This window comes from Lactuca virosa, chromosome 8 (genome assembly GCF_052849685.1).
Source record: "Lactuca virosa cultivar CGN04683 chromosome 8, Lactuca_virosa_CGN04683_v6, whole genome shotgun sequence".
Lineage (NCBI taxonomy): Eukaryota > Viridiplantae > Streptophyta > Magnoliopsida > Asterales > Asteraceae > Lactuca > Lactuca virosa.
In genome coordinates, this window is record NC_136433.1 from 8,869,170 (window position 1) to 8,886,556 (window position 17,387).

Genomic DNA, 17,387 nt, shown 5'->3' on the forward strand with positions numbered 1-17,387 from the left:
TTTAATTAACTTTCTAGAACTATTATAAGCACTCAAAATTGTATCTCTTTTTGAGCTCTTACAAAAATCTAGCAATTTTCAATGATGGGGAGTATGTGCCTATTTATACTTGAGGGATCAGACTTAAAACCCTAATGGTCCAAGCCCATTGGCCTATAGGCCCATGAATGGTGACAACCAATCATATTTTGCCATGCAGCATCTTCTGGAACATTCGTCCATGTCATACAACTCATGAGCATCAGCAACACACATAATGGACCACCTTGAACATAGTGGAGCATCATGAACATTAATGGTCCAACATCTATCATGGTGGCACAACATGGTGTAATCCTTGAGCAATACTAACTTCTGAGTATCCTTGAACGATCTTGAGCATCATAGAGGACTTCATAGAATACTTGGCTCATCAGGGACACCATGACTCATCAAGGAACCAAAATGACCCATCTTGCAACATGATGGCACACGTGTAAGGATGACGCAACAGGCTTCAAGTGTGGCACAATAAATTCTATGTTGGATCAACATCACCACCTTGGCGCAACAAGAACATACTTGGCGTAACAACATACTCCATGATGCAACAGGAAACCTCATGACGCAAGAGGGATACCTCATGGTGCAAGAGGGAGTAGCATGGCGCAAGAAGGAATGCTTATGGCACAACATCATCCTTCTTGGCCCATCCCTTTATCAGATGGCACAACAAGGTCCCTTTGTTGCTCCAAACCTCTTCGAGGTGCTTTAAACCCCTTTTCGTATGATCTGATACTTTGGCACTTGATCCGTTCCTTTGTCAGACGATCCATTCCTTTCTCAGATGATTAATTCCTTTGTCACATGCTCCACGAACCCCAAGTGCTCAATTGTGATCTAAGTGCTCAATGTTAGACAAGACTTCGTACCCCAACATAAATCTAATAATGGACCAAAACTTGAGAGCTATAAACAAATATTATCAAGACCAATAACCTCAAGCTCTAAAGCTAATTCGGAGAATCGACATAGCTTCATCCTTTATTTGCTTTCCAATCATAAATATAGCGAAATCTTTACGAAGGGCTTTCCCACGTCTTTATTCATGGATTTCATATCTGATTAAAGCATCAAGAGGCAACCTCCCACTTGTATATTACTTCACCCATTTGTATAGATTTGCATAGCCTAGTTTAGTCAGGCTCATGTCTCATTCTAATATGTATATATTCTAATTATGCTAACCAAATCTTAATTATTGTTGATCTAACCTCAAAAAAATATAAATTATTTTCTATATAAAAATTTATACAATTGATATAACAGAAGTATGATATTTTTTTATAAAATATAATAGTATGTACGACGGTGGCTGTGATGGTCGTAACATATTTTTAAAAACAAAATTATGGAAAGAAATTCTCTCTAATAAATGAAGGTTTTTTTTGTCACTTGTCATACTCTCATTCAATTTGTCAAATGTCATTTTGTGGTTATTTGGAATTATTTTTTCCACATGTCATTTTATTAGTTTTTCTATTTTATTAAATTTTACATAATATTTTAATGTAATAATTACAATTATATATAGTAATTAATAGATATCAATTTCATTAATGAATTACCTTTTAATTTCAAAATTCCCAAATTTCAAGCTCATTAGTTTCTTTTATTTATTAAATAATTTAAACGATAAAAAACATTTTCATTATAGTAACTCATTATTTTTCTTATTTTTTTTTATAAATTCAAAGTTCTTAAATATTTTAACATTTATATTTAACTTTTTTTTTAAAATTAACTCATATAATACATGAGTCTCACAACTAGTTTAGAATACTTAAAGGGTTTTCAACTATAATATAATATAAGAAAATCCTTTGAGAGTTACAACTTATGATACACACAATCAAAATTGATCTAAACATACATAACTCAAATATACTACAGCCAATAGATCGATACGATATCAGTTACAAGAGTCGTTCTTATCATCTTCTAAGGTTGATATATTATCTTCTCAGACTATCAAAATGATTCTAAGTGTTTCCTTTTTCCTGTCAATAGAAGGTTTATATATGTCTATATTAGTCGAAAAATATTGAATTGTCAAAATTGAAGGTGCTACCAAATTCGAGTTCTCCAAATGGCAAGGGCAAGTCAGCATTATAAAACCTTGTAGATGATGTAGCAGCAGAAACAATGTCGTTTGATTCTACACCCACTATATTCTCGATTTTTTCACACATACTCGCTTGAGGCTGTGACATCATGAAATAGGTAGACCCCAATGTTGTTGGAGTGATCAAGGAAGGTGTTTCGTTACCATCATAAGTGCTATTAAGGGTTGGAAAAACAAAGTTATTATTAGATGTTGAAGGGAAGTGAACTGAATGGGTCTCTAGATTTTTTGTTATGGCTTTACCATCTGTTTGAAGAATTTTGGGGGATCCAAGGAGTTGGTTTTGTGGCGGTGGATGTTGGATCTCTGGTGGCGGTGATGATGATGATGGTAATGGTAATGTTGGAGATGTGTCGGTTGCAGTTGCAGGGTGACAAGTATGAGTTCCTTGGTAGGTCATGTTAAAAATATTTGGATCTTCGTTGGTTCTTTGAACTTGTTTAGTTGCAAGACAACCTTGTAGTTGTCGATATGTACACCTATAATAACCTCTGCAAAATTAAATTCAAAACCAAGAAAAAACAATGTAGTAACTTAGTATCATGAATTAACAAAATTACCAATACGCAACTTCTTATATTATCCCAGATACTAATATAAAAAAAATAAAAAAAAAAAGAAAGTAAATAGAACTATTAATTTGGTTTATGAACAGTAAATAGTACTTTTAAGTTTTAACAATTAGTGGTTTTTTCTTATGAGTTGACTTATATAGTTAAAACACACACTTTTCTAACATGATATGCAAATATGCAGTTTCATATAATCAATTTTACGGCAACGGACATTGTTCGAATAAAAAAGGAAAATTATTCATTACTATTGTGTATGGATCGACCTGGTGCATATGGAAGGTTAGAAACAGCAAGACTTTCAACAAAGAATATCATTACGCCACAAAAACTGTGGATCATATTATTGAGTTGGTGTTTAGTGTGCTTTTAATTGGTGTATTGGTGTATTTCTGGTTTCCTTTGTTTGTGACATTGTAGTTTTGTTCCTTCCCCTGCCTTAGCTCCTTGTTGGGTTTGGGTTTCTTTTTGTGAGAAAATGACACATACGCCCTATTAAGTTTCTAGTGTTTACCCTTTTAGTCACTTAACTTTTTTCGTGGCTTTATGAGGGAACCAAGTTGTGGGCAACCTGTCCTTTTAGTCCCCTTTACTTGTTTTAGCCGGTTTAGAGGACACATAAACAAAAATTGGGGCCCACCCATCTCTCTCTCTCTCTCTCTCTCTCTCTCTCTTTCTCTTTCTCTCAGTTGAATAGTTGTTACCCAGAAACCAATCCCCACCAGCATCTTCCTTTGTTCACCACCAACATCTTCTGCCAGCCATTATTATATTTTATCCAAGATCAGAAGAAGAAAATCACACCCAGATCTGGAACAAAATCAAGAAAAATAACAGGAACAAAATGTGTGTGAGGAACATAGCACCGAAGGTGACTTCCATGGACAGAAGCTTAGTCATCGCGCTGAAGATGAAAATGAATGGGAGGTACGACTTCTTGATTTCCAAAAACGACCATCGGTTCTTGTTCTTGTTCATGACGAACAGATCTGGAAACCACTTTCTTTATACAAGATTAGAAGAAGCAAATACCATTTGATTACCATGGTTCTTGTTTTTCACAAACAGATCTGGAAACCATCTCTTTTCAGTGATGAGATCCGAGATCACTCATCTATTTTGAAACCTGCAACTCAACCCCTATCATTTTGGATTCACCATATGCGATTTCACAATGTCTATCGTCGTTTTGGTTGATAGAGACTCTAAATATCAAGATCATCTTTTATGTTCATCTGATTTTAACCCATATGCAAGGATATCGTCAAACCTCATATGCCAAGATCGATTTTTTTATAAACCTCATCTGCTTCCGGTCCACGAAACCCATTTGGGATCTTCAAATTTCACCATGGCTTCCTCTACAATACCCACTCGCAGAGCTCCATTTTTTTTGTTAAAAAAAAGGGCCATCTAAAACCTTATGTGTAAAATCTTTCTTCTCCTTAAAATCAGAACATATTGTGTGATGGATAGATTGATATTTCTTCAGATTTGTTTAAGATTTTTTTTCTAGGATTTTCATTATAAATCAAGAACCTGAAGTATAGATTTGACTTTGGTTTTGGTTTCCTTTTGATTTGCTGTAGGTGTTGACGATGGTGGTTATCATATCTGATTGGTGCTTCCTATTTTAATTTGGATTTTGATATTTTGTGTGTGTGTGTGTGTGTGTGAGAGAGAGAGAGAGAGAGAGAGAGATAATCAGATGTTGTGAGCCCTTTCAATTTTTTTAATTTATTAAAATATAAAAATAAATGAGCTGCCATAAGGGTAACCGGTTTACCCTTTCATTTTCTCAAAAATGACATCTTGGACCTGACAAAACCAACTTTGTTCTCTTAAAAAGCCACTTAAAAAGTTAAATGACTAAAAGGGTAAACCCTAGAAACTTCGTAGGGCGTATGTGTCATTTTCCTTCTTTTTTAATAAAATTTTGCCAGTTCCTAAAAGAATATAAAGATTCGTTAGGGTAAGTAAACGTGCATACGCGATTCTAACAAACGCTATTATAAAAAGAGAAATTAAATATCCTCCTACCTTTTAATCCTACTAATCCTCATATCCATTTAAATGATGACATGTGTCATATTAGTATCCTAAAATATCATTAAATCTCATTAAATGAGCATTAAATGTTTCACATATCACCATTTCATTGGGTAGGAGAATATATAGGAACAAAAAGTAGGAGGATATTTAATTTCTCTTCTAAAAAACACACATGATAAGATTTATGCAAAATAAATATCAAAACCCCATTTCTAATCCACCATGTTGGGCACAATTCATACACGACTTGGGCCCACACATCTCGCAACATATATGTTGATTGTTTCGTGTCAAGATAATTATATACAAATGGCAATTTATATTTCAAATTACGATTCAATTAGTTTTTTAATCATCAAAATTTTGGTTTGAATAAGCACCGAAGAATGTCGTAAAAAGTGATTATAAGTTATAACCATTTTTAGTACTTTTAATAAGGAAATTATTAGTATGATGACATATTCTAGTGATTCTTATCTATACTGTTTTAATTAACAAATATAATAGATGATTAGTTTCCAGTTACATATTCATTATTCAGTTTGTGAGCACGACTATACCTCTTAATTAGTAATGAATGCATTGGAAGTTTGGAACATTGGACAATGATGGCTCTTTTTACTTGGTTCTTAAACCAACAAACAAGTACGTGAAGTCGATCTGTATATATCATACCTGGGATGCTTGGCACCAAGAATGTCTTTTTGGCCATACTTCTTCCAACTATACCCATCATCAAGAGCTTCTTCAAACTCCATGTCTCCCCTCACTTTCACTTGTTTCTTCCACTTTTCGATACTCCCATTTCTCTTCCTATACATATATATACCTCAAATCAATTCAATCTCTAATTACTAATTAGATCTATCAAATGTGTAATGACATGTTCATGCATTTACGTATAGTGACATTGGACTTACCTCTTGGCCCCAAAATCATTGGGATCAAGATCTTTAAACTCAGGGTCTGAATCTTCGCTACATGGGCTTTCACTGAATGGAGCTTGCGATTCCATTTTTCTGATGATTCCCTTTTTACCATGAAAATGTGGCTCATCATTGCTCCCATTTGTAGTAAGTACATGATTGGTGAGTAAAGATAGCGAATTTTCATAGGAATTGAGGATGTTATGGATCAAGATTTCTTGGGTTTCTTGGGAAGACGAAGGGTTATTCAGATGAATCTTGAGTTGCTCCGCAAATTCCTTACCTTGAGTCAACTCATAAACAACTCGTTTGTGATCCATGGTGGCTTTTCACCTTAAATCATATATGAGCAGGTCAACTTTTTTTTTTTTTTTTTTTTGAGAGAGAGAGAGAGAGAGAGAGAGAGAGAGAGAGAGAGAGAGAGAGAGAGATTTGTAGTTTAACATGAATGAAGAAAGGTTTGGGGGAAATATAGGGAGGGGAAGTTGACCAAAGAAGACGAGTTAAATTCTGAAATTAAGAAAGTCGAAGTCTTTGGTCATATATCGGAATTCCAGTGGGGAAGTAGGAGAAAGACCGAGAGAGGCTTTTGTTGACTGCGTCTTTCATCCAATTATATTGTCGCCCAAACCCCTAATTGGCTTTTTCTATTTTTACATTTGAAACATGTTTACAAAAGCAAGTCAAAAGTCCGCATATTTTAATTTTGTTATTGGTTTGATGTTTAATCTTAACTAGAAGTTAAAAACACTAGCTAACGTCGTCTCATGTCACTTTAGTATTATTTTTCTAACACCTACAAGCTTCATATATTAAAAAACCAAACTAATAAAGATCTAGTGAAAATAGTTATATAGAAATACGATTCAGACACTTGCACCATGTGACATGCATGTGAATGAGAAGGTGACGTTGCTAGGCTAACGTAAATGGTAAATCCAGACACCTGATGCGATTTTCGTGCCCACACACCCTTCCCCATGATTATTTTAACATTCCATATTTCATCACTTTTCTTTTTAAGATTCTATTTTGCATCAATTTTTCTTATTTCTTAAAATAGCAATTAGATACCGAATTTCTAAACCTATTTGTTTCTCAAATTTAGGTTTTAATTATTGTATTTTTTCCAAGACTAATGATTAGGACCGGTAACGAGCCCAAGAATAACAAACTTGATGGTGTAATGTTTAATTTCAAATTCGGAATAGTTCAAAATATATTTATTTGGTCATAAACTGATCAAGTGTAATTCAACCAAATTATATGAGAGATTGTGGTGTTAGTGTAATATAAGTATCAAATGGTAATCAAAGTGAGACAAATGAGTTACATGGAAAACCCTTGATCCTTTGTAGGTTCTCCGACATAAAACCTTGGAAGGTGAAAATAATCATCTCCATTGATGTGTTTTATTGATTTTAATTTGGGATTACAAAGATTATGAAAGTAATACGAGTACAAGAGTAATGTTAGGGCCAATCGTGTATATAGTGCGCTAGATACATGCGTTATTTATAGTCTAGTGTAAGTAACAAGAAATCTGATAATTCTGGGATCCTCCGGAATCAGCGTATGAACGTTATTTGACTTAGTATTTCAAGTCTTTTGCCTGGTTGAGATGACTCTACATTGAGAATGGGTCTTCTATTGACTAGTTATGTACTTGTGAGAAAAATAAAGAAAAGTATAGGCGTTATAACTGTTAAGAAATATTAGTAGTAATAATCAGGATCCTGAAATATGTTTAAGGATCCTGAGGTTTCAGAAATATTAAGGATCCTGAATATGATTCTGGGATCCTGCCCCTAACAATTGCCCCAAAATTATTCATGTGAAATATTGAGGTTAGTTATCTAATATTTAAATGTATAATTTAAAACAAAATAAAAAAGAGATGAAATTTTGAAGTTTAACAGATAGTGTAATTTAAATTTCAACGGATAAATTTCTAGCTGTTGGAATAGGTCGAATCACCCTTCTACTTCTCTGTGATTCCTGTATAAATAGGACGTCCAACTCCTTAGTTTTATCTTATTCTTCTAGCTTTCCTTCCGTCGTCAGTTGTATACCATCGAAGGTAATAATCTTGTTCCCTTTTTTCCTTCTTGTCTTTAGTCATGGCAAAAAAATCTATTGGTTCCCGCTCCAGCATCATCGTTATTCCTGATGATGATTTCAAGGACCAGAAAATTTTATCTTACGAGGAAACTTGTACCTTCAACGACGATGACATCGAGGTGCTGAAGTCGGCTGGAACTTTTCCTACCGATACCATTTTTAGGGCTTTTGATGTTAGGATCCAACTTGACTTTGTGTAACATCCAAGTTTTGGTAATTTTCTTTTCTAGCCCTTTTTCCTAAATTATTGACATTTTGGTCCCTTGGATTGTACATGGGGCGTACTCAATGAGTACGCTTAGCGTACTAGTCATCCTGATGATCACGGGTTCCACCCACGTACGTAGTGGGTACGTGGAGTACGCATGGCGTACGCAAGGCTGGGACAAACCCTACTTTTTAGGGTTTGTGCCCTATTTAAACGTCTTAAACTCATCTATTGGACATTTTAGACAAGCCTTCACTCCCTTTTCCTTTATCTCGAAACCCTAATAGTATTTTGTGGGTTCTTGAGCTTAAGAGTGATTTGTTGGTGTTTTGTGGTGAAGAAGAAGAAGAAGTTGAACACTTGGAGGAGTGGATTGAGCTTGAAGATCCAGGACTACCTTCTCATTTTCAATCTTTTTGAGGTAAAAAGCTCATAACTTGATGATCATATATGTTAGATCTAGTTTAATGGGGTATTTTGTGCACTTTTGAGTCTTTTATGTTAAAGGTGAGCTTTTGATCTACTCTAGAAGCAATGGATGCTAGATCTTAGCTCCATTTAGTCCCTATGTTCATAGAAATGTCAACTTTATGGAGTATTTTGACCCATGCATGTATTAAGACCTTTGTTAAGCACTTTTTGAGCTCTGGAGCCCTATTGAGCCATATGTATGTAAAGTTGCCAACTTTACATGATAAGTCACCTTTAGGAACCAAATCTGAGAGTTTGGAGGAAGGGCTTAACTATTTAAGTGCTTAATGAAGAAGACATGTGGACATGGGAGTACGTTGGGCGTACGAGTTGAGTACGCCCCGCGTACTCAACAGGGGGCGTTTTGGGCTTGGCCATTTTTGGTATTGGGCCATTATGTGGATTTGAAAGTTTGGGCCCAGTTGGGCCATTAGACCTCTGTTTTGGGCTTAGGGATAGCATGTTGGGCTTTTTTGCACTTTAGGCCCATGATGGGCGTTCGGCCCAATTTGGAAGATTGGGACATAAATTGGGCTTTCGGATTTGGGCTTTTGATTAGCTGAGTTGGGCCTTGGCTTTGGGCCAAGTTAGATAAAGGGTAAATTGGGCCAAAATAGCTTAGGCTTTTGGTTATGGGTCAGAATCCAATTATTAATTGGATGTTATTGATTTTGATAGCGCGGGGATTTTCCGGGCCAGCAGTCAGAGATTCAGTTGTGTGATTCAACAGCTAGAGGTGAGTTTCCTCACTGTGTTTAGTGGGTCGAAGGCACCAATATTGACCCATCATTTATTATGTTAGGGTGCTAGATGTATGTGTGACTCTTGCATGTGTTATGTGATTGTATGTTTACCAGGCAAGGACCAATGTCGGGCGGGGCCCGATGACTATTCTGTATTCTATTATCTTTGTGATTATTGCATGGGTTGTATGATTATATGTTTATATGTATAACGGGTGGGGCCCGATGACAGGTGTGGCCCATTATGTGTTTATTATGTATGGTATGTGGTATTTTGGGGAAGTCACTAAGCTTTGTGCTTACGGTTTTCAGTTTATGTTTCAGGTACTTTTGGTTCGAAATGGAAGAGCCCGGGATTAGACCTGGCAAAAGTTGGCACGACACGATAACCCGGCACGAACCCGACACGAAGTTAGCGGGTTAGGGTCAGAGATTTCAACCCGTTTATGTACACGGGTTGACACGACACGACACGAAAAATAAACGGGTAGGGTTATGGTCAAGATTTTCAACACGAAGATGACTCGATGATGACCCGTTTAATTATATATAATATTTTAAAATTTTTATATATTATAAATATATTATATATGGTTAAAATTATAATAAAAACAATTATGGGCTTGTTAATATTTGATTATTTGGGCTGCTAAAAACCAACTGACGGGTCCATTAGGGTTTAGGATTTACAAGATGGTTCAAAAAACCTAATCTAATTTTATATTCACATTTCACAAGTCTCGTATACTCTATCCTATCTGCTCCGCCTCCCTCGATCTCTCCTTCTGTTTGTGTCGTTCAAAGAATCAAAGTTCCGAGTTCCGACCTTCGACTTCAACAAACAACATTCGCCATTCAGATTTCAGCAACACGATTAGTCGATTACATGACTTCTTCTGTTTCGTTCATTGTTCAGGAATCACGACTTCACCCCTCCTAGCCTCTCCTTAACCAGGCGTATCTCAGCCTCTCCAGCTGTCCTTCACAACTTTGTCGCCCCATCTCAGCTCTCAGGTAGGTTCAAATTTGTTCTTTATCTTTATTAAAACTTACAGCCAAGTACCAAACTATACCCGATGATCACCCTTTTTCTGTTCTTTGTCTTTATTACAGCTAACTACAATGGATGAAGCTATTAACTTGTCTGGTTATGAAGATGAAGAGGAGGTTGGAAGCGTTCCAAATAAAGAAGAAGTTCCATCGGGTTCTAAAGCTTCTAAAGCTACTAAGGTGAAAGCAAAGAAACTGAAACCAAACTTATCTAGTAACCCTGTGAAACGCCAACGTAAGCTAACTTCCCCTGTTTGGAAACATTTTGAAATGATTGATGAATTAGATGAAAATGGAAATATTCAGTCTAAATGCAAGAAATGTGGGACTAAATATATTGCTGAAAGTAGTTATGGGATAGGGAATATGCTTAGACATGCTAGGACCTGTAACACACACAATTATGCTGATGTTGGTCAACTTTTGATAAAAACTAACATGAATTGTTCATTGGGAACTCGATCTGTCATGTATAAGCATGATGAATTTCGTGAATTAGTTGCAATTGCAGTTGCTAGACACAATCTTCCTCTTCAATTTGTTGAATATGAAGGTATTAGGAACTGTTTTTCTTACTTGAACCCGGAAGTGAAAACCTTTTGTAGAAACACCGTAAAAAGTGAGATAAAAAACATGTATTTGGTTGAAAAAAATAAGCTTTGTGATGTTTTGCAATCTATTCCTGGTAGAGTAGCATTAACTTCTGATTGTTGGACTTCTGTGACCACAGATGGGTATATTTCATTAACTGCTCACTTTGTTGATCAAAATTGGTGTTTGCAAAAAAAAGTTCTTGCTTTACTCTCATGCCTCCTCCCCATACTGGTGTTTCATTAGCTGAAAAGGTTTATGGGTTGTTAAAAGAATGAGGAGTTCATAATAAAGTAGTATCTATAACCTTAGACAATGCATCTTCGAATGATTCTATGGTTGATGCTTTGAAATTGGATTTGGATTTATTGTGTGATGGTGATTATTTCCATGTTCGTTGTTGTGCTCACATTCTAAACTTGATAGTACAAGATGGTTTAAAGGAATTAGATGAAGCTGTCAAAAAAGTGAGAGAATGTGTTAAGTATTGCAAGGGTTCTCAAAACAGGAAAAATGCATTTTTACGTGCCGTTCAACATGTTGGTCTTGAGTCCTCTAGAGGGTTAAGACAAGATGTCTCTACTCGTTGGAAGTCTACATTTCTCATGCTAGATAATGCATTGTTTTACAAAAAAGCACTTCTTCAAATGGCAAAGACCGATGCTAATTTTGTTCATTGTCCTAGTTCTCAAGAGTGGTCCAAGATTGAAAACATTTGTAAGTTTTTGCAAGTTTTTCATGAAGTGACTTTAGCCTTCTCGGCTTCCAAGTATCCAACAGCCAATCTTTATTTTCCTAATGTTCTCAAGATAATATTGCTTTTGAAAGAGGAGGTGGTAAGTAACGATGACTTTATAAAGAGCATGGCAACTAGGATGAACTTGAAATTTGACAAATATTGGTCCGAGTTTGGTACTATCATGGGTATTGCTGTTATTTTTTATCCTCGTTACAAGTTTCAAGTTATTGATTGGGCTTTCAAAAAGGTATATGGCGAAACTTCCGATCTCGAGTTGGATTTGTTTAAAAAAAAGTAATTTTCCTTGTTTGATGAGTATGTAGCCATTAATACCAAGTCCAAGGCAAGTGAAAGCTCACCTCCCTCTTCTAAAGTTGATGAAAACTTGTCTGACACGTATATGACGGTAAAAAAAGTTCTTTTGTTTCAACTTTTAATTGTTTTTTTTTAATTTTTGTTGTCTAACTTTAATCTTTCTATTAGGATTTTGATGATTTTTCTAGCTGTGAGTTTACCACCGATTGTAAATCTGAATTGGAATCATATTTAGAAGAGCCAAAACTACCTCGAATTGGTGATTTGAATGTGTTGGAGTATTGGAAACCCCTTCAAGGGCGGTTTCCCATTGTTTCTCAAATGGCTAGAGATATTTTGGCCATTCCAATCTCCACCATTGCTTCCAAATCTGTTTTTAGTATAGGAGGAAGAGTTCTTGATGCTTATCGGAGCTCATTAAAGGCAGAAACCGCTGAAGTACTTGTTTGTCTTAGAGATTGGGCTTTCAAAGAATGTAAGAAACTAAAAAATTCATATATTTTTTTTCCTATTTTCCAGTTTTTCTGTTTTTCTGCAAAAAATGATAAAAAAAATTGCACATTAAAAATTTCAATTTTTATTGTTAAAAAACTACACATTAAAAAAAAGCTGCTTTGTTACTGTTTTTTATAGAAACTACAACATTATTATTTCTTTTTTCCATTTGTATGCTAATATCGATTTTTTTATTTGTAGCATCATTGCAACCTGAGATTAAAGCGATATGCAAAAAGGTTACAACATTGAAGGTTGATGTTGATGAAGATGCAAAGGAAAGTGACACATCTGGTGCCCAAACACAACAATCTGGATTATGTTGAGGAAGAAGGCTGAAGAAAAAATAGCTTGAAAAAGTCTTGATTTGTTTTGAACTTTTAGTCTTTGTTGGTATTAAACTTGTTTTTAATGTTGGATTGTAATATGTTTAATGTTTTGGTCATTTGGATGATTACTTGAAGTCTTGAACTTTCAATTTCTTTTGTTTTGGTATTTTATGACATTTGGATTTTGGATGATTACTTGAACTTTTAATTTCTTTAGTTTTTTGTTATTTTGTTTTTGATATTTGATGACAAATTGACAATGTTAACTTTGTATTTGGTTTACCATTTTATGTCAAATTCACGGGTCGTGTCGGGTTACACGGGTTGGCGGGTTTCACATTTTTTTAGGTTAAGCGGGTTACACGTATCGTGTCGGGTTGACACAGTTATAACCGAGTCGTGTCCGTGTCAGGTTTTCCAACCCGTTTATTAAACTTGTCGTGTCCGTGTCAACTACCCTCAACCCGTTTAATGTCCCAACCCGGCACGAACCCGACACGACACGACCCGTTTGCCTGGTCTACCCGGGATGATTGTAGTGCACACACCACCTCGTTCTGCATTTTATGATTACTCTGATGTTTCATGATGTATTTGATACACTTTGTTCTATCTTGATTTTTATGATGATGTTTGGATTACAACTTTATTAATTTAAAAAAATGGTTGTAATTTTTGGGACGTTACAAGTTGGTATCAGGGCCTTAGTTTGAGGGATTCGGGCATACTCTTGGGTGTGTCTGAACTCAAACTGAGGAATTAGTAGAATTTTTTTTCAAAAAGGAAAAATGTTTTATAAAAAGGGTTTTCTAAAAAGAAAAGGGTGTGGTTCATGTAATCGATCGAGCTCAAGTAAGTTTTCCCAAAATACCCATACATTATTTATGATATGCTTTGATTTATGAACTGTGAATCGCATGCTAGTTAGGGCTAAGGATCTGCTTAGGACTTGCATGATAGAATGCTAGGAGAGACGCCTCTATATGCCTATTGTATGAGCTTGTAGACTCGCATCACATGCTAGTACTGATCAGTCAGTGATAAGATGCATTGATTAGGTTATGCTTGATTCCGATTACTCAATGCTCAAATGCTGCTTGCTTTGTGATTTTTCGGAGTTCTCACTAACATCAGCTAACTAGTAAGCGAATATCCTAAGTTACATATTTCAGAAACTAAATAATTTTAGAAGGTTAGGTTTTAACTCTATTGCGCATCTCTTGTTTGAGTCCAACCGTTGTAGTGTGAGACCTTTCATTCGAAGAATTATCTGGTGTTGGTGATATGTAATTGTATTCGTAAGCTAGTTAGAGGGTGCTCATAGGAGTTCCTTCTGCAGCTGATGGCGGAGAGTGGTATGGTATTTGCCCTAGGGAAAATGTAACGCCCCGTTCCTGGTACGTATTTAATTTATTAAAATATTCATTTTGTAAGATCTACTCGACGAGTTGGTAGACCTAACTCGTCGAGTAGGTGCCAGCTTGGCCGCGGGATTTAAATGGTCTACTCGACGAGTACGAGCCTGGACTCGGCGAGTAGGTCCATCAGGAGGAAACCCTAATTTTCAGGGTTTGCACCCTATTTAAGCATCATATCTGGCCTCCACCCCAGCCTCCATCACCTCCAAACCCTATTATCGAAACCCTAATCCGCCATAAGTGATCTTGAGCTAGTTCTTGCCATTTTTGAGTGTTTTTGTGCATTGTGAAGCTTGTAGAAGAAGTAGAAGATTGAAGACTCAAGAGGGAAGAAGTAGATCCACGAACTACACTTCTTTTGCTACATTTTCTATTAATCAAGCTTCCAACTTGATCATTCTTCTCTTAGATGTAGTATCTCCAGGTGCAAACTTTATGGCCATGGAAGCCCCATGAAAGCATATAAGCAAGTTTATGGTCTTTTTAGCCCTAAAAGACCATGCATGGAATGAAAGTTCGGAGCTTTATGTGCCCAATAGATGCTAAAACCTTAGGCCTGGGTTTGTATGCGTGGATTTGAGATTCTATGGCCTTCTGGACAAGATTCATGTCTTATAGGAATTAGGGTTTTGTCTAAACCCTTTTAGAAGAGCTATGAACGGGTAAAGTTGGAAACTTTACTCTTAGGAAGGCCTTTCCAGTGGACAAACGAGCTAAGAACCTTGGATCTAGAAAATAGGGGCTTAATCTGTTAAGATGGCCAAACAGACAGAAGGACTCGTTGAGTCCATAAGGGAACTCGACGAGTCGTATCGTGTTGTCCCGATTTTTATGACAGCAAGAACTCGACGAGTCTGTTAGGGGACTCGACGAGTTAACTCAGTTGACCACGGGTTTAAGCGTCCAGGAACTCGCCCAGTTGGGAGATAACTCGACGAGTTGGGTTGACTGGGAGTTCACCTTGACTTTGACTTTGACTTTGACCAGGGGTAAAATGGCCATTTTACCCTAAGAGAGGATTAGCAGATTCTGATTAAGTGTTATTATCGAAGTGATAGCCGGAGAGTAGTCGGAGCAGCAGAAAGGGATACCTCACTCGAGTTTTCAGCAGTCAGTCTTGCGAGGTGAGTTTCCTTCAGTAGGAACGGGTCTACGGCACCAAGGTCGGCCCGTATAAGTGATATGTAGTAACTTAGAGTGGGCGGGCCCTGGTGCTTTTATGTTAGTAGCAGAGTGTGGGCGGGGCCCGAATCTCATAGTAGTTAGAGTGGGCGGGGTCTGATGCTTATAGTATTATTTGAGTATAGATATGTGGTTGATTGGTAGATGTACTTGTTGTCTGTGTGATACTGGTATGCATGTTAGTAGCGGAGTGTGGGTGGGCCCGAATCTCCTAGACAGCAGAGTGTGGGCGGGGCCCGAATCTCCTAGACAACGGAGTGTGGGAGGGGCCCGAATCTCCTAGATAACGGAGTGTGGGTGGGGCCCGAATCTCTTAGACAGCGGAGTGTGGGCGGGGCCCGAATCTCCTAGACAGTAGAGTGTGGGCGGGGCCCGAATCTCCATGAGATTATACGGGGCCCGTATCTCCTAGTTGCTTGATATTTGTATGGTATCTGGTAGTTTGGGGAACTCACTAAGCTTCGTGCTTACACTTTTCAGTTTTGGTTTCAGGTACTTCCACTAGCAAGGGGAAGGGCTTAGGATGATCGCATGGCACACACCACAGTTTCAGCTTGGGATTGTTGTTAGACTCTGATGATTACTTATATGATTTGATACAGTATTTGACATGATGTTTTTAAGATACATGGTTCTTGTTTTATTATGATGATGGATGTTTTATGGTTTAAATAATGATTTTAAAACGAAAATTTTGGACCGTATTTTTGGGATGTTTCAGAAAACCTAGGAAGAGATTTAGTGTTGGGAGCCTTGTTTTGTTGAGGGTTGTATATGTTGATAGGTAGTGACTTGGAGGATTCAAAACGATCCTTGAGGAAAGTATAGATAAATGTGGAAGGTAGTATGGGCTCGTACTACTAGAAGTAGACGATCTGTACTCGAGTCGAGGAGAATTACGATGAAACCTGGGAGCTTGTAGAGTATGAGACTCCTCGATATATATATATATATATATATATATATATATATATATATATATATATATATATATATATATATATATATATATATATATATATATATATATATATATATATATATATATATAGCTGCCAACCTTTGACCACCGCTTCCACCCTTCGGTGCCGATAGCAGCCTCCAGCGACATCGCCACCACCTTTTCTGGCCGAACCTCTGGTGAAATACTGGCAGAACACCAACCAAATTTATGACCAAACACAATTCAATTTCTGGAGAATCACTATTTACTCTCCAGCCCTTTTCTGGCAATTATTCCATTGAAAAACTATTCATTCTCGTTGAAGCGCTGTTTCAGTGATATTTTTCGACGACCGTTCCGACACCGTTTCATGCTTCTCTTCATACTCTATCTTTAAAGCTATGTGAACGTCGTAGTGAGTTTCACGACCCATTTTCTTATTTTTTTTATCTCTCATGTGAGAATACATGTCAAAATGATTATAAACTATTGTTTCTTGCAAAGATTATGCTTACACTTACAAACTTGTGCATTGGATATATGGTGTTGAACTTATGCATACAAAACTTATGCATTGGATATATGTTGTTAAATTATTGCCTAAAAACTTTTGTGTGTAAGTTAGATCTTACAAACTTATGCTTGGGAAACTTTTATGTATAAGTTAGGGCTTACAAACTTACAAGCTCGTGCCTGGGAAACTATAGTATAGAAGTTTATGCTTACGAACTTATAAAACTTATCACTCAATGGTTACATGATACATATTCATTACCTAAGTGCAATACTTAGAAGACCCCTAACTTATAACCATTAATCTTAATCATGGATGGAATTATGTATACATCTATATGGGTTGACATGCCCACCTATGTTTGGTAGATACAACCTTGAAGTCTGAATCACAATGGGTTATAATTGTCTACTATTTACGACGTCCAATGAAGCATTAGGAGGGGCATACCGATCTAGTCAGAGCTCGTTTATAAGGACTCATTGCAAAGCTAAGAGTGTTATTAATTCACTAATAATATATAAATTAGGAAACCACTTATATACATCATTCAC

The 17,387-nt window shown here is 36.5% G+C and overlaps 1 protein-coding gene across 1 annotated transcript; it reads right to left on the minus strand.

Annotated features, from left to right (window-relative positions):
* Positions 1-1,891: 1,891 nt before the first annotated feature.
* On the minus strand, positions 1,892-6,045 carry LOC145133776 (putative WRKY transcription factor 41). The gene is made up of 3 exons (XM_079068733.1): positions 5,709-6,045; positions 5,464-5,601; positions 1,892-2,655 (listed from the first exon to the last, which is right to left on the minus strand). The coding sequence occupies exons 1-3, from the start codon at positions 6,032-6,034 to the stop codon at positions 2,070-2,072; spliced, it is 1,050 nt and encodes a 349-aa protein (XP_078924859.1). The 5' UTR covers positions 6,035-6,045; the 3' UTR covers positions 1,892-2,069.
* Positions 6,046-17,387: the final 11,342 nt, after the last annotated feature.

Coding starts and splice junctions, on each gene's coding strand:
- LOC145133776 (XM_079068733.1), bottom strand. CDS start 6,034: ATGGATCACAAACGAGTTGTTTATGAGTTGACTCAAGGTAAGGAATTT. Junction 5,602..5,708: donor AATGATTTTGGGGCCAAGAG/GTAAGTCCAATG, acceptor ATATATGTATAG/GAAGAGAAATGGGAGTATCG. Junction 2,656..5,463: donor CTTGGTGCCAAGCATCCCAG/GTATGATATATA, acceptor TTAATTTTGCAG/AGGTTATTATAGGTGTACAT.